We start from the raw sequence: 20398 nt of genomic DNA on the forward strand, positions 1-20398 counted from the left end.
ATGGTGAAGACCCACTTCACCCACGAAAGCTCATGCCAAAATGTCGTTAGTCTATGAATGAGCCACAGGATCTTGGTTGCTGACAGATCAGACTATCACGCTACCCCTCTGATACTGGAAAAAGTTAACTAGACTTTACAGCTGTCTTGCCGCTGCTCAAATAATAGTGGTCTCATTCATTTCTAGAAAGATGTCAGCGTCAATTACATGTGTACTGACATTTGGGCGCTCTAGCGAGAGGCTGCATCAGGAGAGAAAGGATTCGTCTAACCTCCTAGTCGAAAGCAGAGATATCGTTGATAAAAGCGAGGGAAAACAATGGTGTGCTTGTGTGTAACTCTCTGCAATGAAGGACTTCTGGCAGGAGCGGATATAAATTTAGTGATGAAAGGTACAGAATAACAGCAATAAGGGGAAATACTATCCAAGATTAGGAATTATTTTTAAATGATTTGATAATCTACATCTCAATAATTTTAAAGCTACAGGCATTAACAGAAAACAAATCGCATTGCTCTAGTGACCAGATAGGAATGCCTATCTGTTTGAGCAGAACTGAAGAGCTGCCCTTAAGCTGCAACAATCTCAATCATGGAAGAGCTTCCTGGTGTGAAAAAGGTGGTGTCACCACTTCAGCGAAGCCCTTTTAAAGAATGCTGTGTCCATTGCTTGGTCTCTAGTGTAATATAAATATAAAATGTTGATAGTCCCATTAATAGTATGAACACATTTGTTGCAAGGCTTGTGAACCAAGAGCGCCGTTCAATTGGCTTAGTTCCCTTATGCTAGGGTAAAGCCGTCACCAAATAGGTGGGAAGGCTGAGCCACGTCTTTTCAGATATGCAGAGGTAGCCGTGTTAGTTGGATTGTAAGCACAGAGTCCTGGACGCTAAGACTTAGCCCCGATCTACAACGGGATATAACGAATTAGCTAAATCGATTCCAACTAAAACGATATTAATAAAGTCCATTGGGCATTCCATGGTCCAAGGCAGCGGTCGATTTCTAGAGGCGGTGCACGTGGTTAACTGTTCCGTAGCTATCCATACCCCACCTCCCCCCTTGGAATACTGGTTGAGAGCCCAGTCGCTGATGGGGCAAAAATAGCATGTCGTGGGTGTCTGGGTACAGCCCTAACCCTCCCCTGTGTGAAAGCAAAAGCAGAACAACCCGTCGGCCTTTTTTCCCTGAGTGAACTGAGCACGCCATAGCTACAGCAGCAGGACAACCGCTCAGATGCAAGTAACGCATCGTGGATGTGTAAACACCCGGCGCATTCCGTGCTGTCCAAGTGAACATGAACTCAAAGGCAGAAGGAGGAGGCCATAGCACGCAGGGCGGCGACGAGAGCGAGAGGACAACGACTCGAATCCCTACCACGGGCCGCCTGCGTTTGGAGCTCAGCTGGGCATGGGGCAGGTTCTACCATTGAACGCCGATTTGGGGGCCGCAAAACAAGCACAGACTGGTGGAGGACCGCATAGTTTGGCAGTGTGGACAATTCACAGTGGCTTGCGAAACTTTCCGCAGCATAAGGGCATTATCTTGACTTGGGACTTTTTCCCTCCCTGAAACTCCAAATACGAAGAGAAGAGCCTCCAGAGGTTGGAAGTACCTCTGGAACTTGCACACGCCAACACAGCACAGTCAGTCAGGGAGTAATTTGGAGTGGGCAAATCTGGGGGGGGGGGGGGGACTGGGGGGGCGCTGTGATGCAAGAGCCAAAGCAATCGTAAGTGCGCTACGTAGGATGGACCGGGAAACGTTCAGGTCCAAGTAGGAGGCTTTGCTGCAAGGGATCCAACTGTGGGGGCCATAGATGGAACCCAATCCTACTTGGCCCCCCCCCCCCCCCCCCGAGACAGGGCACCAGTACATAACCGCAAAGGGTACTTACAAATGTCGCAATGCAGGTGGAATCACAAGGCGTTCACACACATCCACGTGGATCGGCCAGGAAGGGTTCATGACGCCGCGTCAAGCGCACCTGTTGAAACCTGCAGCAAGGTACTTCCCACCAGAAAATAACAGTGGGGAGGATGTGAGAGCCTGTGTTATCGGGGAGACCAAGCTACCCCTTGATGCCAGGCTCATGAAGCCAAACAGAGGCACCTGGAGCAGTCAGGCGCTGTTAAACTAACAGCGGAGCAAGTGCAGATGGGTGATTTGCATTTAAAGGGCTGAGCGCGACATTACTTACCACGACAGACCTCACCAAACCAATTCCTTTTGTATGGCGCGTGCTGTGCTCCACATCCTAATAAGGGAGACATTTGGCGGGGAGGCGAGCAAATCACTGCCGCTGTTGTAGCAGACTCCAGACACCAGGGATAGAAGACACCAGGAGCGGTGCGCACAAGAAGCCTTGAAAACGAGTTCATCACAGCCAAGGTACGGTGGACTGGCTGGTGTGTTCCGCCTTGATGAGCCCCCTCTGGATTGACTATCCGTAAGCACCCACCTCCTTGCTTATAGTTGCTGAAGGAATAGAAGTACAGAGAAAATCATGATTCTTAGTTAAAGCATTGCCCTATAAGCAACCACCTCCCTATTTATTATTAAAAAGAATTAATAAGAGGCAGAGATATCCAAGGTACCTGCCGCTGTGGTTTGGAGGGAAGGATGAAAAAGGCCCATTAAGCAACATTTCAACGAATGAACGCTTTAGGTTGGACTGTCCAGGGGTGGAGATGGGCGGGGCAGAAGCCTCCCACGCGTCTACACGTCTGGGTGGGAGACAGAACAGGGAGGGTGGAGGGGTTACACGGGCCAGCAAAGCACTCTGTGACCCCGCTGCTCTTCCTGAAGATCCACCATGCTCGGAGGATTCAAGTTTGGATAGCAGCAGTACTCAGCGTGACATCCTCCCGCGAATCTTCCTGCCGCACGCTCTGATCTTCCTGCGCACCCACTCTCATCACGAGCGTTCTCCTATCCCTCGGTTCCCACATGCACTCTTTGCCGTATTTCTAGCACATCCTCCCACTCATTGTAGACCTTCACTGCGGGACTTCCAGATTTCTGAGAACATCATCCGCTTCCGTCCTGCCTCCGCCTTATCTGACTAGCTTGCGGGATGGGGTAGGGAGGCTGGACACTGTGCAGCGCCATGGGGGAGGAAAACAGGGAGAGGAAGATATAGTAAAAGATACATTTACAGAACAATGCTGCTCTTTCACAGTGAATAACACTATCTCACCTTTACACTAGCACATTGTGATTTCACTACAGGTCGTATTTTTGCATCATGTTAATATTGAGTGCCTGTGGCTTCGGTGTTGCAAAGATCTCACCAGACAGACCAGGTCCATGGCATCATAATTCAGTTCCATGCGCCACTGGTAGGCTTTATTGTTTGGACTCTGCGTGGTCACCTGTGCTGATCAGAGCTCCACGCTGGCCAAACAGGAAATTGAATTCAAAAGTTCGCGGGGCTTTTCCTATTTACCTGGCCAGTGCCTCTGAGTTCTGATTGCTGTCCAGAGCGGTCAGTGGTGCACTGTGGGATACCTCCCTGAGGCCAATAATGTCGATTTCCGTCCACACTAACACTATTCCGATTTAAAGAGCAGTGTAGTGTGGACGGGTGCAGCGTTAAATCGATTTAACGCTGTTTAAATCGATTTAATGGCGTAGTGTAGACCAGGCCTTACAGACGTATTGGAGGATTAGCTTTCATGGGTGAATACCCACTTCGTCGGATGCATGACATGCAATACGTCTGTTAGTCTGTAAGGGGCCACAGGACTCTTTGTGGCTTTTCAGAGCTGTGCTGTACTCTTCTTTGAAGTCTCTGAGACCCTTTGGGCCTTTTCTGCCTCATTACTGGTTTACAGCTCTGACTAATACAATAATCAGCACCATTTCTCTCTCCCTTTCCCCGTCCTATGTCTGTAACTTCAACTATTCCTAGACACCATGTTCCACTACCTCTATGTATCCTTTTCTCTTATTCTAGTACCTTCCTAACCTTACTTCCAGCCACCCATCCAGAGAAACTTACCCTTTACTTCAAGTGATGTCCCTGTGGATGCTCCCACTCCCACACCTACCTTGTTAGTTTCAGATTTTTTTACCAAATCTTGAAAAATAATGTGTTTAAAGAAAAGCAAACGCATGAAACAAAATAAAAGCATGAGTTCTGTAACCTGTATTTTATATCCTTAACATTGTAAATTTGAAACTGAATCAAAAGCTTCGCATCCAAACCAAATACAATTTATTGTAAACCTATATTTTTTCAGCTAAAAGGAGGAGCAGGCTCTTCTTATGGGGAGGGAGTCAAAGCCCCATTATACAGAAAGGTGGAAAGCAATGAGTCTTTTCATTTTTAATGGATGCATCAAAAGAATATAGGGGCAAGAAATAAATGAATAATGATGGAGCCGTATGTTTCTAATGGCAGGGCCTCCAGGTCTGAAAGTGGATGAAGTTACCAGTGAAATGGGCATTTTGTGTAACTTTTTGCTTGGTATTCTATATTCAGGAGTAATGGCAGTTACTAAAAGAGACCATATTACACAAGAGCACACTATCCTGATGCAAAGGAAAGATAAAAATAACAAGAGACCCATAGGGCTGCATCAGGAGCTCTATAATAACATGACAATTAAAAGGAATCCTGGACAAAGAACAGATTGATAAGTATAAAAGAATAGCACAAGTGTTTAGAGATGAAATCAAAAGGCTTTGGCACAAATGAGTTACACTTAGCAAGGGACATAAAAGGCAATAAGAAGAGGTTTTGTAAGTGCAATAGAAGTAAAAGAGAGGTAAAGTAAGTTAGGCCTGTTACTTAAGGGAAAGAAGCAAAAAATGAATGAGACAGCAAAGGCTGAAGTGCATTAATGCCTCATTTGCTTCAGGCGTCACTAAAAAGGTTAAGTGTGACCAGATGTTTAACACAATATTAACTAATAATGGGGAGGGGATCTCTGGCAGAATAGTGAAATAATAGGTTAAAGAATGTTTAGATAAATCAGATATTTTTAAGACAGTGGGACCTGATGAACTTCACTGCAGAATACTTAAGGAACTAGCCAAACTGATCTCTGACCCATTAGCTATTATTTTTGTGAACTTTTGAGGATTGGTGAGGTCCCAGAAAACTGGAGAAGTGCAAACATATTACCTATGTTCAAAAAAGGGAAAAATGAGCACCCAGGGAATACAGACCATTCAGTCTAACTTCAATACCTGGAAAGATACTGGAACAAACTTAAATCATTTCATTCAAAACTGGAAGATAAAGTGATTAAGAAAGAGCCATTGTGGATTTGTCGAGAAGAAATCATTCCATAAGTGTATGCTTATAAAATTTGTGGATGGCTCTGTCAAGGCTGAATCCCCACTCTGTCACTCCGAGTGCAGAAGTGGGGGCCACAAGGATTTTAAAAAATTATACTTGCCACTCCAGGCTTGTATTAAACTCCCAAAGTTACAGCTTTTCTCTGACCTTGAATTTGTAGATGCTGCCACTACTCACATGCAAAAAAACCCTTTGAACCCAGGAAGGAGCACTTTGGAATTCCTCCCTGTGGGGTACCCTCAAGCCCTTTCACTTCCACCCCGCCATACACGGTAGAGCTAAGAACGAAAACAAAGGAAATTAGCTGTGGCTGTCAGCTAATCACACAACATGCACAAACCTCTTAGGACTCCAAAAATCCAATCCTATTCTTAAAAAATACATCTGGAACTTACACTTTTTGCTAGATCTTAAAAGAAACAATTACAAAAATCAAGCACCCAAAATAGCTTTCTTGGGGTTCAGCTTAAAGATTACAAGCAAACAAAAGCATTAGAGGTTAGCACAGAGGAGATCCACAAGCCTTAAAAAAAATAGCGTCTAGCTAAACATTCTGATCTACTTACACATTTGGAGTTCAGATAAGTAGTTCGAGGTATGATCTGATGATTTATGATCATGTCTGGCTTAAGCTACTTGTACCATGGCTGCTTTGTCCCTCCAGCCCAGAGAATAACAGAGAAAGGGAAAGTTTCTTTCTCCATTTTAAAAAGTTCTAGCCTTCCCATTGGATCTTTTAGTTAGGTGCCCACTTTTTTTTTTTTTTTTTTGCCTTAGCTGGGGGACTTTTTAACCCTTTACAGGTAAAGCAAGTAAAGAACATCTACCAAGAGGGATTTTACAGCTGGTTGGCTGGGTGTCCATCAAAGGAAGCTGTCCCCCCCACTTTATTTATCACAGGCTCCAAGCTGGAAGAGGTTGCAATCACTTTAGAGGACAGGATTAGAATTCAAAATGACTTTGATAATTTAGAGAATTGATCTAAAATCAATAGGATGAAATTCAGTAAAGATAAATGCAAAGTACTATATTTAGGAACCAAAAGAAGAAAAAATTAAAATGGCGAATAACTGGCTAGGTAGTAGTATTGCAGAAAAATAATCTGGGGGTTATAGTGGGTTGTAAACTTCCATGAACCAACAGTGTGATATTGTTGCAAAAAAGTCGTATGTCATTCTGAGATGTATTTGCAGGAGTGTTGTACGTAAGACAAAGAATGTAATTGTTTTGCTCTACTCTGCAGTGGTGAGGCCTCAGCTGGAGTACTGTGTCCTGTTTTTGACACCACACTTTAAAAAAAGATGTGACCAAATTGGAGAGAGTGCAGAGAGGAGCAACAAAATAAGTGGTTTAGAAAACATGACCTTAGAGCAGCGGTTCTCAACCTGTGGGCTGAGACCCCAAAGTGAGTTGCAATCCCATTTTAATGGGGTCACCAGGGCTGGCTTAGAGTTGCTGGGGACCAGAGCCGCAGCCCAAGACCCACCGCCCATGCCGAAGCCCAAGGGCTTCAGCGCTGGGCGGCAGGGCTCAGTTATAGGCCCTCTGCCTGGAGCTGAAGCCCTTGGGCTTGGACTTTGGCTTTGTGGCCCCCTCCTCCCCGGGGCAGTGGGTCTCAGACTTCGGCTTTGTCCCCTTCGCCTGCAGCTCAGGGCTCAGGCTTCAGTCCCCCCCTTCTAGGGTTGTGGTAATTTTTGTTGTCAGATGGGGGTTGAGGTGCAATGAAGTTTTGAGAACCCCTGCCTTAGAGGAACAGTTGAAAGAACTGGGCATATTTATTCTACAGATGAGAAGTCTGGTTGGGGAGTCATGACCAATCTTCAAATATATAGAAGTTTCTTATAAAGAGGACTGTGATTAGTTTTTTCTTTGAATAGTGTTCCTATAGGTGCTCCTCTCTGGGTGCACTTGTACTCCAGACTCCTTTGATCAGAGATTCTGCATATAAGTGTCCATTTGGCCCACATACACGTGTTACTCAGTCTCGTGTTGTATGTTGGTACAGCGCACTGTGCAAGCAAACTACCCTCAGTTCCTTCTCAGCCACTCATCTGAGACAGAAACTTAGCAGTTGTCTGCATTGAGTTTTACTCAATTGTGTCCCCTTAGCCCTTTTAGTAGTTAGTTATAGTTGCTTTTAGTAGTAGTTTCTAAAAAGTTTTTGGATTTTTTTTTTTTAAGTTTCTCCCCTATCGGGAGTTTTTACTTTACTGGAAAGGCATGCCTGGTTTTCCTGCTTTCAAACATTGCCTGTCATGCCAGGAGGCGATCCGGGTGACATAGCTTGTCATGCCTGGAGGCATTCCCGGTGAGTGCCTGGCAATCCCAGTGCATCTGTTGCTTGGGGAATCTCACATTTCTCCAAAATGCAACTTCTGTCTGGCATTTAAAATCTAGAGCCAGAAAAACCAGGAAGCTCAAACTTCAACTCCTCATGATGGAGAGCTCACTGTGCTTGGCCTCTGACCCTAGCCAGGGGAACAACCCCTGTTGACTGGTCTCTGAATAAGTCCGTTGCCTCCACTGTCTCCAAACGGCGCTCCTCAAGGATATCTAAGAGGAATATCCAAGATTCTTCTCATAAGACTCCCAAAGATGGTCCCTCAAGTTCTCCAGATAGGGAATCTTCCTCAAAATGAAGTCACTGTCTCCAATGACTCCAGCCCCTTCAGCACCCACTGCTCTCCAATCTGGTACTTACGAGACTGCTGGTTCCTCGGGTACTGAGGGCATGATTAAGCCTAAAGACTATGAAGTCCCAGGCTCTGAGAGGTCATTTGGTACTGTCAACGTATCAAGGCAGCAAGAAGAGTAGTACCTTTTCTCACTCAGTACCGAAGATGTCCAATTGGGCTTCATCTGGAGGTTTCCCCTTGGAGTGGTTGAGATTCATAGTACCGTCAACTCCCTCCGCCATTATCACTTTGGTGCAGGCCACGGATATAGTACTGCTCTTGGTACTGCAGGAATTTCATTTTCCCCTAGACCGGGCTGTGTCCGAGACACCTAACTCACCATTGCTCAGTTCTGACCGGTTCTCTGTACCTAGGATCTCCAGATTCCTGGACACCTGGCTGGTACTGATGATTGTACCTTAAGTTTCTTCTGCTGCTCCATCACTTCACAGTGATTTGGAAAAGGAGGTTTCTGATGAAGATCTTGTCTTCGTTTCTCAGATATCTGTCTGAGGCTCTCCACTCCGTTCCCATAGAGGCTCTTTTCCATAGGTCTCTGAGGAAGATGATCTCAGTCATGAGAGATGTCCACAACCACCGTCTTGCTGGTACAAACACTAATATATTCCTCCACCTATGCCATATTTGCCACCCCCTTGGCCATGCTGGGAGTTGGGATCCCTAGGTGGCCTGTCACCGGCAATTCTCTAGGGCCTTGAACACCATCTGTCAGAGGTAGACAACTTTTCATCACCCTCTCTCTCCAAGAGACCAGAAGCTCAGGAAGAAACCTTTGAGCAACTAGGGCTGATGAACAGATCTCTCCACTAGCCAGCATCTCTTCTCCATGCCCGGATGAAGTGGTCATACTACTTCACCATTCCTGGCTGACTATTTTAAAAAGTTCTAGGACCTTATCAAGATGGTTGCAGATTCTTTGTAAATCCTTCTTCAGCAGGTTAAAGAATCACATCAGAAGCTGCTTGACATTCTTCATACAGCTTCATCTGCTCACATTTCCTTTCCTGTTGACCTTCTGAAAGGCTACTTCCTGGACCTAACGTCACAGGCAACTTGTGCAGCCATAGATCTCTTTCTCAAATTGGGCCTACAGCTAAATACTTCAATAATCCACCTTGACCCTTGGGCCCCTATACATACCTTTTGGTGAGCATTATGCAATAACTCGTGATTCGGCTGTATTTTCTTCGGTACTGGACATGACTTCAAAGCCCCCTTCTCCTTAAAGGGAACTTTGCTTGGTAGTCATCTAGAGTGGAGCACCCACAGGGACACTACTTGAAGAAGAAGAAATGGTTACTTACACCATGCAGTAACTATTGTTCTTTGAAATGTGTCCCCCTGTGGGTGCTCTGCCACCTGCCCTCATTCCCTTCTGCTTTGGAGTTCTCTGCAATGGAGCTTTGTGGTAGAGAAGGAACTGAAGGCAGTTCACCCACTCTGTGCTATATAACAATATGGACCATGAGACTGAATAATATGCATTTGCGGGCAGAATAGATGCTGCTATGAAAAATCTATAATCAAAGGTGCAGGATGCCTAAGCGCACTTAAAATGGAGCATCCATAGGGACACATCTCGAAGACTCAGTTACTGCACTGGGAGAGTATACACTTTCTCCCATGTCCATTGAGGGTAAGACGAGAAGTCATCTGTTTAGTTGCAGCAAGTGTGATTTAAGTTAGATATTAGGAGAAACTTTATTACTATAAGGATAATAAAACACTGGAAGAGATTACTTAGGGAGGTTGTGCAATTCCTGTCACTGGACGTTTTTAAGAACAGGTTAAACAAACACGTCAGTCTCCAGGAGAGTGGGGTGGAGTGGGGAAAAATGAACTAAATGATCTTTTGAGGTCCCTTCCAGTCCTATCTTGCTATGATTCTTTGCTTTCTAGGGACTATAGTGTGTCAAATTGGGAAGAGTTAATATAACTAATGTTTATGGTGGGGAGTAGTTTTTCTAAGTTTGGGGGGGAAACTGTTGTTTGTTGTAGCTTCAATGTCTTGACTGAAAGAAGTGCTGTCTTTGGAAGTTCCAGTCTATAGACTGCGGATGGGCACATGCAGTTGTTCATTCTGGAATGAGTGGGCTTCTGGCAGTCTCTTCTTACTTTCCTGGTGTTTTTCATGTGGACCTGATCCTCTGTTTGCAAAATCTCTGTTCCAGGAGAGACCCTTGCTGCATCCTGCCTCATGTCTCTTGCATGTTTCTGTTCCTGGATCTATATGCTGTGATACAGATATTTAACTTCTTATAAAAGGATCTTATGCTTGTTATAAGCTATTATTTTTCTTTTACAGTTTGGAAGAACAGAAGTAATTGACAATACTTTAAATCCAGATTTTGTAAGAAAATTCATCATGGACTACTTTTTTGAAGAAAGAGAGAACCTGCGATTTGATTTGTAAGTTAATCCACATACCTTTTGATTCTAATGTCATTAGCACTCTGAAAATGCACTGATGGTTTTGTCAAGGCAGCCAGTGGTTTACTTTGGAAGAGGTGACATCTTTAATGTCAAGTAGATTAATTTGGGTGAATGTGATAGTTTATATTTATCCAAATGGAATAATTATATAAAATGGTAAGAGTGAAGAGTGAATGTGAGGAATGAGTGGATGTCTAGTGGTTAAAAGTATTGCTTTGTTTTTATAAAATCTTTTATAAGATTAGAGTTTTGAAAAACTTAAAGATTCATTAAATTGTTATGAAATGGTAAATGTACTTGTGACATATTTGCGAACAAGGTGTGAAGCAAACATTCCAAGTGTAAATTATCACATATTAATTGCAGATTTAGTTTATTTTGATATAAAAAAAAAAACATGACTCCACCCAGAGGTACAAGTGTACATTTGATAATACTGGCTTGGCATTTTAAGTTGGAGATAATTGTTTAAAAAGCAAGTGAAATTTGACATTGTTCCAAATAATAGCCTTTTTCTGTCCTTCCTATTTTTTTCTGTAGTTTTTATCCTCCTACAGATAATCTGAGGGTTAAGCCATTTATAGAATAAACACATCCAAGAAGATGTCTACTTGTGCTAGCTATAGGTACAAATTCCTTGGGGAAGAATTGGGCCTTCTGATATTCTTGGTGAACTAAGCCAGGTGCTGTCTACATGGAAATAGCAGTAATAATCCATAATAACAACTTCCTGTGTATATCTCATAGTACTTCATAAAGTGGATGAGCATTGTTATCTCTGTTTTATAGATGGCAAAATATAAGGGGGGAGAGAGATAATGAATTTGCCCAAGATCACATAGTGAATTAGTAGCAGAGACAAATGTCAGTCCCCTAGGTTTGATTCCCAATTCAGTATACCATCTATTGGGCCAGGCTGCTTCTGTGTTGCTCACAGTGGTGCCATACTCGCACATATGCGGACTTCAAAGAATCGTGACTGATCCAGAGGATGATTAGACCTACACTGAAGGTGGCAGAAAGGTCATGGAAGATCAGTCAAAGGCTGGATGTGGAAATTATGTATTAGACAAGAAAAATTAACTTATTCCTTTAAAAACTAACTCAGAGTATTTTATATTATCACTTTTCCTGGACGTTGCTACTGAATATATTTGTCTATGAGATTAATATAATAATAATACTCTGTGTGAATGCCAGAATATCTTTGGAGAAACTGTTGCAGATACTGATATATAAAATGCAGAAGGTGATTTTAAATTTCATCTAAATATGGCCTCTCTTTCTCTTATATCTCCGAGCACAAGTATGAACAAAAGAAGGGATCTCATGAAGTGGAAGACTAGTAAAATTTCCTCATAATTTCAAACACTATAAAGTTAATTGGATTTTAGTTTTTGTTACAGTAAGAAATGTTAGGTGTTTTCTATAAAAGACACGTTTGATCTAGAAGGAGCTGGTTGTGATCCCTATAGATTCCCTAACACTTTCTATTAAAAGTTTCTTGTGACTTTTTTATGAGATGTACAAACACCTCCACTATTTTAAGTAAGTAGCCTTTTGAAGTTCAGCAAGGAGAACCTTAGGCCTACAGCAATATTTTTTCTTTGCCTTATGAAATTCCATTCAGATTTAGTCATGTTATAAATGGTTAAAAATGATGTGTATACCTATTTTTGATAGCATGCAAAATAATAATTGAACACAATTTTTTTTCCTTTTATTTAAAAAAAGGAAATTACATACTAAGAAACTAAATTAAAAATGATTTAGTTTGCAAAGTCAAGCACATGAGTTAGGAAATGCCAAAATTACAGTTGTCTGTTCCACTTTATCAAAATGCATACATATAAGGTTGCAAAATTAATTTTTAATTACACAGTAACACACCATTTTTTGTTCCACAGGACCTCTACTTCATTCAGTGCACAAATTAAATGCACAAGGAGGCAGAATTAAGGTGGGACAGGCAACAGTAAAACTGCCATTTCCTTTGGCTTGTCTACACTACCCACCAGATTAGCAGGTAGTGATCGATCTAGCAGGGGTTGATTTATCTGCCTCCAAGCCGTTTCAGTGTTCACATAGAAATTCACTATAAGACGAGGCCTGAAATGTTTTGTCAGACAAGAAAAAGCTGGGATCTCCATTGGTGGACACCTTTTTAATCAACTTCAGATACTCTGGCATGGTGCTCTTTTCTACAACAGCCGATGCAATGCAACAAATGTAGCCTGTAAAAACAGTTTCTGAGGAATAAGAATGAGGAGTACTTGTGGCTCCTTGGAGACTAACAAATTTATTTGGGCATAAGCTTTTGTGGACTAAAACCCACTACATCAGATACATGCAGTGGAAAATATGGTAGGAAGATATATACAGAGAACATGAAAAAATGGGGGTTGATGTGCCAACTAATCAATTAAGGTAGGCTATTAGCAGCAGGAGGAAAAAAAACTTTTGTAGTGATAACCAGGATGCCCCATTTCAGACAGTTGACAAGAAGATGTAAGTAACAGTAGGGGAAAAATTAGCATGGGGAAGTAGTTTTTAGTTTGTGTATTGACCCATCCACTCCCAGTCTTTATTCAAGCCTAATTTAATGGTGTCCAGTTTGCAAATTAATTCCAGGTCTGCAGTTTCTTGGTGTAGTCTATTTTTTTTGAAGTTTTTTTTTTGTTGTTGAAGAGTTGCGACTTTTAGGTCTGTCATTGAGTGTCCAAGGAGGTTGAAGTGTTCTCCAACAGGTTTTTGAATGTTATAATTCTTGATGTCTGATTTGTGTCCATTTATTCTTTGGCCAAACCGGACAGTCTCTATACGAATGTACATGGCAGAGGGGCATTGCTGTCACATGATGGCATATATCACGTGATTAGCTCCTACGATGGTGTCCCTGGTAGACAGAGTTGGCAACAGGCTTTGTTGCAAGGATAGGTTGAGGAATGTGGACTATCCCTGAATGAATGAGGCAAAAGTGAAAGGCATGCATATTGACATGATTAACAAAAACAGGATGCAAGCAGACATTATAATCAATAATCCAGTTGTAGAGGCAACAGGTGAATTGAGGTATCTGGAATTATACATATCCAACTGTGGATGCTGTTCCAAAAAATCAGAAGAAGAGTAGGAATGGTCTTCCCAGTCATGGCCTCCTTTACAAAAGTTTGAAAAAAAATGGCATCTTGAATGTATGAAGGTTCAGTTGGTGAAAAACTTAATTCTTCCATAGCAATTTATGGATGTGACTTGTGGGAAATTAATGCTACTCATAAGAAGTTTGAAGCCTTTGAGAGTTGATATTGGTGAAGACTCTTGTGTATGTCCGGAATGGAAGAGAAGATGAATGCTTATGTTAAAGTACTATGACAGAGAAGCAGACCCTATTATGAGAAATCAACAGATGCAAACTTATGTACTTATGAAGTACTGAGAGTGAGTCATCAGTCTTTCAGTGATGCTTAAATCTGAATTAGCCATACAGTTGGTTAATAAAATAATTGATCATATGCTACTTTATAATATCTATATGTTAAAGCTATAGTGTAGCATAGTTGTTCATTGTCAATACTGGTTAGGATTAAATATTTTTTTTATTAATAACTGTCTTGCATTATTGCCTAGAAGCCCTAATCAGGAATTGGGACCCCAAATGTGCTAGATGCTGAACAAATACATGGTCTCTGCTCCAAAGAACTCAGTCTAAATAGATTAGACAGTGAAACTAATGGTCTTTTTTTTTTACTGTGACTCTCTAAATCAGATTCATATTTAATCATTCCATTTTAAGGCATCATGTTTGCAGTACCTTGGTTTTAGAAGACATTTAATCATGTTGGTTATCCCTTGGTAATGAATAAAGGTGTCATTATAATAAACAGCTATAAGATTGAGAAATAGAAGAATAGAATTTTTGACAATAGTGAAAATGATATAGAATGAAAAGAGAGAGTTTGCAAAATAGTTTTGGTTGCTAAAGATTTTTCTGAATGTGTCATGATTCCTAATAAACTTTTTTCCTGAAAGGCATTTAATTCTAAAGAAAATAAGTAAAATTTCCCATACATTTGTCACGTCTTTGCTATTAAACCAGAAAACTCCTAGTTTTAGCCATTTACACTTGCCAGTAAAAACATTTTGAATAGTTAGCATGCATCTTTGGTAATCTCTTCACCTGTCTTATGTGGGCTGTGCTGACAAGTGTTCAGCTAGAGGTTATGGACAGCAAGTAAATACCATCTAGGACTGTCACACTGTTTGCTGGGTGACCTTAATGGGTCCAGGCATGTGCAGAAGGAACACCTTATCAGAGGAGTAGTCAGCATGTCAAAATCACTTGGAACATTTCCTACATAATTGAAGTCTGTTAACTGGAGTTTGTGCATAGAAAAGCTACGATTACATGAGAATCTGAACATCACTTACAGTCTTAAATCATATCAAAGGGATCAGCTAACCCAGGATAGTAATGACTTTTCGTATTTTATTGATGTATGGGTCTTGTTGAGTGCCAAATAGTTAGGCCTGCACAAAGTAGCTTATGTCCACCTAGCTAAATTCATGGATGATAGTTCATCAATGGCTGTTAGCTAGGATGGGCAGGGATGGTGTCCCTAACCTCTGTTTGCCAGAAGCTGAGAATGGGCGGTAGGGGATGGATCACTTGATGATTAGCTGTTCTGTTCGTTCCCTCTGGGGCACATGGCATTGTCCGCTGTCAAAAGACAGGATACTGGATAGATGGACCTTTGGTCTGACCCAGTATAGCCATTCTTATGTTCTTGACAGTGGATGTTCTACACTTCTTTAAATTTTGGTCCCTCTAGCATAACTGCCCTGCTACTCTGACTTAATACCACCTGCCTGAGCAGCATAGAATCAAAGTCAATTTAGTTAGGTCGACACAGTGTCAGTGTAAATACTGTGTTACTTATGTTGACTGTTACTAGCTTCCAGGAGTTGTTCCATAATGCCGTACAGTGACCGCTCAGGTCACTGTTGTGAGCTCCGCTGCCCGGGGAACATGTGGACAGCAAGTGGCGACTCCTTGTAAAGCCCCATGAATGTTTGAAATTCCTTTTTCTGGTCTCTCAGCTTTGTGAGCAAACTGAACAACTCTCAATTGCTATGTGCATCCGCCCAGCTGACTGCGTCGGCTACACACTGCACATGTGCTCTAGTCTGGAGTACACTGGAGGTGTTGGAACTCCTGGGTTCGTGGGTGAAGAGGCTTTGCAGCCACAGCTCCGATCCAGCTGTAGAAACACTGACCTCTGTGAGCAGATTGCTTGGGGTATGCAGAAGAGAGGCTACAACAGTGATCAGTAGCAGTGCTGTATGAAAGCCAAGGAGCTGCGGCAGATGTACCACATTTCATGTGGAGCTGTTTCTACAAAGAGCAGCAGCAGAGATTACCCCCTAAGAGCCCACTGGATACTTTGGAGGAGTCTGAGTCATAGGCCTCTGTTATAAATAGAGAGTGGGAGGAGGTGGAAGAGGAGTAGTATGGGGGCAAGCGATCAGGGGATCCAGCAAGCCAGAACATGTTTTTGACTCCACCGCCGTCCAGTGAGTCCTGAGGGTCTAGCATGGGTGAACCTGATGCAGGGACGGAACCTCTGGTAAGTATGCAGTTTGTTTTGAAATTACAAGGATGGAACCCCCAAAGTAGAAGAACAAAGCTATTGATTTACTTTTTTTTGCTTGTGCTAGAAGAGCTGGTGAAACAACCAAGAGAGGTAGAGTTGCTATCTGCTTTTTAGCCCCTTCTAGGCAAGGGGGACCACACGGAGCAGTTTATGTGTATCCTCCATAGAGATTTCAGTGAAACTTTCATGAAGTTATTCTGCAATCCTTTGGCGAAGGCATCTGGGGAGGGCTGCCTTATATCTTCTGGCATGATAGGACACTTTCCTACGCCACTCAGCAATTACTTCAGCAGGCACCATTGCAGTACACAAGCCAGCAGCATATGGGCCTGGGTGGCACTGGGACATTGTGCTCTTTGTGCCTCTGTTACCCTCAGGAGTGAGGTCTGCTAAAATCACCACTGAAATCACCACCACCTTTAGAAAACAGTGCTAGTATTCTGTTCCATTGCCCTGTACAAGATACATACTCATGCCTGTGAGTTTTCCCTCCCCTTGTGTTCTCAACCCCCCTCGTACTCCTGAGGGCCATGCTCGCCATGGCTGGTGCTGTGACTGGTGCCATGCTGTATCAATCCCAAGGAGAAGTGACACTGTAGTGTTTACAACTTTCTGGGATCAAGGAGAGTGAGTTCAGTATCCTAAGTTTCGATTTCTGGTGTGAATACACTGACAGTGGTACCTGTGTGCTGTATCTGCAGCTGATGGAATTGTGGCCTTGAGGGTGTCTCGTGGAACATCTGTGTCAAATAAGGAAGAGAAAGAAAAGTACTCAGGATGACATGTTCCAGGAGATGCTGCAAGTCTGAGCTGTGTCAGAGAATGAGACCAGGGCCTGGAGGATGATTGTTGCGGACAACATGGAGAAAGGCCTGGGAATTCAAGCAGGAAAAGGAGAGGGAGATGCACCAAGACACAATGGGGGTTCTCGGGTAACAAACTGAGATGCTGCAGACTCTGGTAGACCTGTAGGTCCAAGAATCCCATGCTCACCTTCCTCTGCAAACCAGACACAACTCAATGTTTTGGACATCCTTTTAACACTCCTCCCCCTACCTCCCCCAAAAAAACATTTCATGTGGCATCGGGACTGCTGCTCTACTCCTACCACTTCACCCTGGGAGACATTAAAGACAATCTCAGCTGCACATACACTGATCTATGAAAGACATGGTTGGTGTATGTGTACCTGAAATGGAGATGACTGCTTTTTTACCTTCATAAGTATGTTCCCTTCATTTTTTAAGTTTTTTATAACATTCTCAATATGTTTATTTGCCTGTTTCATGTTACAGAAGAATAAATTTTTTATTTTTGGAACATAATTTGTCTTTCAATTCACAGTATATGCTAAGTGGTGCTGAGCAGGTCTATCACCCACCAATTTCCTGTTACTTCATTTTATTACAGGATCCATAACATAATTCTCAGACAATATTAATAGGTCGATTGGCAATGTTATATTCCTGCACACACAACTCTGACTGAAAGACTCTTATTGCTCTGTAAAAGAGCAAAGCAACTGCAATACAATGGATGGAGAATGGAGCAGGGAACACTGGAGGAAATTCGCAAATGCCCATTGTCTAATACTAATGCAGCTAGGTTTGACCCTTTATTTATAGTTTTTAGTAAACAAATACATGCGGCTATATGGTCAGCATTACATCATAGGTAACAGAAGAGCAAGTGAGAGCTAGGGAATCAAATTCACAATATATATTCGCTACTGACCATTTCTGGAAAGGTCAGTAGTAAACTGTTCGTGGAGCACATTTTGATAGGAAAAGTTTTCAGTCTGAAAATTTAGACCACTTCTAATCATTAAAGCACCGTAAGCATTTATAAGGCCATACTTTCATTGCCAGAATGGTGTAAAGGAGTTTTATTGTAAATATAAAGGAGCATTAAAACTTTTACACCTGTCTTACACCTCCTGGGGTAATTCACTAAGAATGGGAACAATTTACTAACAATGGGAACAACTAAGCAGGCAGGCTGCTACCTTGTGCTCTGCCTGAGGGGACAGAGCCTGCATCACACCGACCTCCAAATACCCTGAAGCCCTGCTCCTTCATGCCAAGCATGCCGCAATAGTGAGCCAGTGGGACAGAGTTTCTCTCTCGTTCATTCTCTCACTTAGCCATGCCCCCCAACAGCAAGTGACATCTCCCCAAGCATACAGGCCCAATGCCCCCGTGCTGATTTTTGGCTGCTCTAGGTGCCCGGGAGGAGTGAGTGACCACTCTTGTGGCTTCCTTTTCCTTCCCCTTAGAAGTCATTTTTGTGTAGGGAAGCAAATCTGTAGACAGCATGAATTCTGTGCCCACGCAATGGTGCAGAATTCTCCCAGGAGTAACACTACTTTGGCTCACTATTAAAATGTTCTTTCAAAGCCTTCCTGAGCCCATATAGCTTGGTGTTGAGTTCTACTTGTAGCCTTCTGTATCTGGCTGTTCAAATTCAGCAGACAGCCACTCTGTCTCAGAGGAAATTTTTCCCCCTTTGCTTCACAGATATTTTGTAGGACCTAGAAGGCAGCCATAACTACTGAGACTTTTTTCACTGATGTCCAATCTCATAATTAGACAACACTGTGCAACTCTTCAGATGACCAAAGACACATTCAACTGCCATTCTCCACCCGATGAGTCTGTAGTTGAAGTGCTCCTTGGTGCTGTTGAGGTGGCTGGTGTATGACTTCATTAGCCCTGGGAGCAAGGCACATGCTGGGTTTCTCATGTCCACTGGTTTGGCATTTCAACATTTTCAATGGTAATCCACCATTCAGGAAAGAAAGTCCCTGCTTGCAGCTTTTTGAACAGTTCTGCGTTCTTTAAAATGCATTCATTGTGGTAAAGTGTTCCACTGGCACTTGCATTAGCATAGAAAAGTAGCCCTTTCTGTTGATGCTCTCTGTAGCAAGACGGTCTGGTGCTAAAATAGGGATATGTGTGCCATCTATCACCCCACTCCAGTTTGGGAACACGGTTGTAGCAAAACCATCCAGTATGTCCTGCATATTACCCAGAGTTATAGTCCTGTGTAACAGGAGGCAATTAATGGTCCTGCACACTTGTATCACAGTTGTGGTGGATTTCTTGACTCCCGACTGACCGGTAGCAATCTCGCACTGCAAGTTTTCACAGTGCAATCACCACTCATTTCTCAACTGTCAGCACAGCTCTCATTTTGGTTTGGAGGGCTGGGTGAGTTTGGCACAGATCCAAGAATGTGGCCTTGTGCATCTGAAAATTCTGTGGCTACTGCTTGTCATCCCAAACCTGCATGACAATGCAATCTCACCAGTCAGTGCTTGTTTCTCAGGGCCAGAAACAGCGCTCCACCATCTGCAGGTGTTCCATGAATACCACCAACCATCTTAAATTGTTTCTATGTCCTAGAGCAATCTAGCTTCCAAAGAATCGTCATGTTCCCCCTAGCTCTTCCTGCAGCTCTGCAAATACTGCAGGTTCAGGTACCTGGTGCATGCAGTGCTCATGACAGTAGTGCAGAGATGTGCAGAGTCTGAGCTTCCAGCAAAGATGGCGGACAGTGAGGAGGGATGCATGGATTTGTGGGGATTTTGAAAAGAGGCAAAAATATAGGATACAGATGAAATTATAGGATGGAGAACACTGCATTGTGGGAAGTTGAACACATGTTTCTAGACAACCTTGTGAGACTCGTTTCGGCCTCATGAAACATTGCAAAAATGTCCTAAAACACTCACACTACTGGATGGTGGCTAGTTGCATGGTGGGATAGCTACCCATGGTGCACTGCATTCTGCATTGATACAAGCACTCCTGGTGAGGATGTGCAACGCTAACAAGGAGCGTAGTGTGCACAGCAATGTAATAACTGACAGCTGTATGCTGACATTACCTAGGTCAACATAATTTTGTAGTGTAGACATAGCCTTTAGTAAATATAAGCTGTGTGTTTTTTAGTAGTTTGTTGGAGTTATCTGCTGGAGAGGTTACCCCACCGTGACTCTGTCTGATCAGCAGAGCCTTCAGTGTTTTGTAACATTGTTTCTTCAATAAAGAGCTGTTCATTACTTACCAAGACTCTAGAGTCTGTTGTCTTGGACAAGATGGGTGGCAAGTCGAAACCCATGTCGAGTACTATCACTTAGGAAGGCAAACCTGCATAGTGTCCCCCAACACCTTATAATGGCTTTTAATTTTTTTAGATGTATGAAATCTTAACACTGTAATTTAAAAACTAGTCAAAACACTGAAGTGTACATTCGGCTATGGGCTCTCCTCATGGAGTCCGTCCTCTGTCCGGCCTCCGTGCAGCCC

At 42.9% G+C, this 20398-nt stretch overlaps 1 protein-coding gene and 1 long non-coding RNA gene across 2 annotated transcripts in view; one reads left to right on the forward strand and one right to left on the reverse strand.

Moving 5' to 3' along the window:
- Window positions 1-20398, forward strand: part of CPNE8 (copine 8) — a 246775-nt gene that overhangs the window by 22368 nt on the left and 204009 nt on the right. Inside the window, 1 exon segment of the mRNA XM_075064967.1 lies at window positions 10310-10413. Within this exon segment, the coding sequence (XP_074921068.1) occupies window positions 10310-10413 (104 nt within the window).
- Window positions 12348-20398, reverse strand: part of LOC142046736 (uncharacterized) — a 471037-nt gene continuing 462986 nt past the window's right edge. Inside the window, exon 3 of the long non-coding RNA XR_012655721.1 lies at window positions 12348-12894. This is a non-coding gene — a long non-coding RNA (uncharacterized LOC142046736). The remainder of the gene's footprint in view (window positions 12895-20398) is intronic.

The sequence above is a fragment of the Chelonoidis abingdonii genome, chromosome 1 (assembly GCF_003597395.2).
Source record: "Chelonoidis abingdonii isolate Lonesome George chromosome 1, CheloAbing_2.0, whole genome shotgun sequence".
Classification (NCBI taxonomy): Eukaryota; Metazoa; Chordata; order Testudines; family Testudinidae; genus Chelonoidis; species Chelonoidis abingdonii.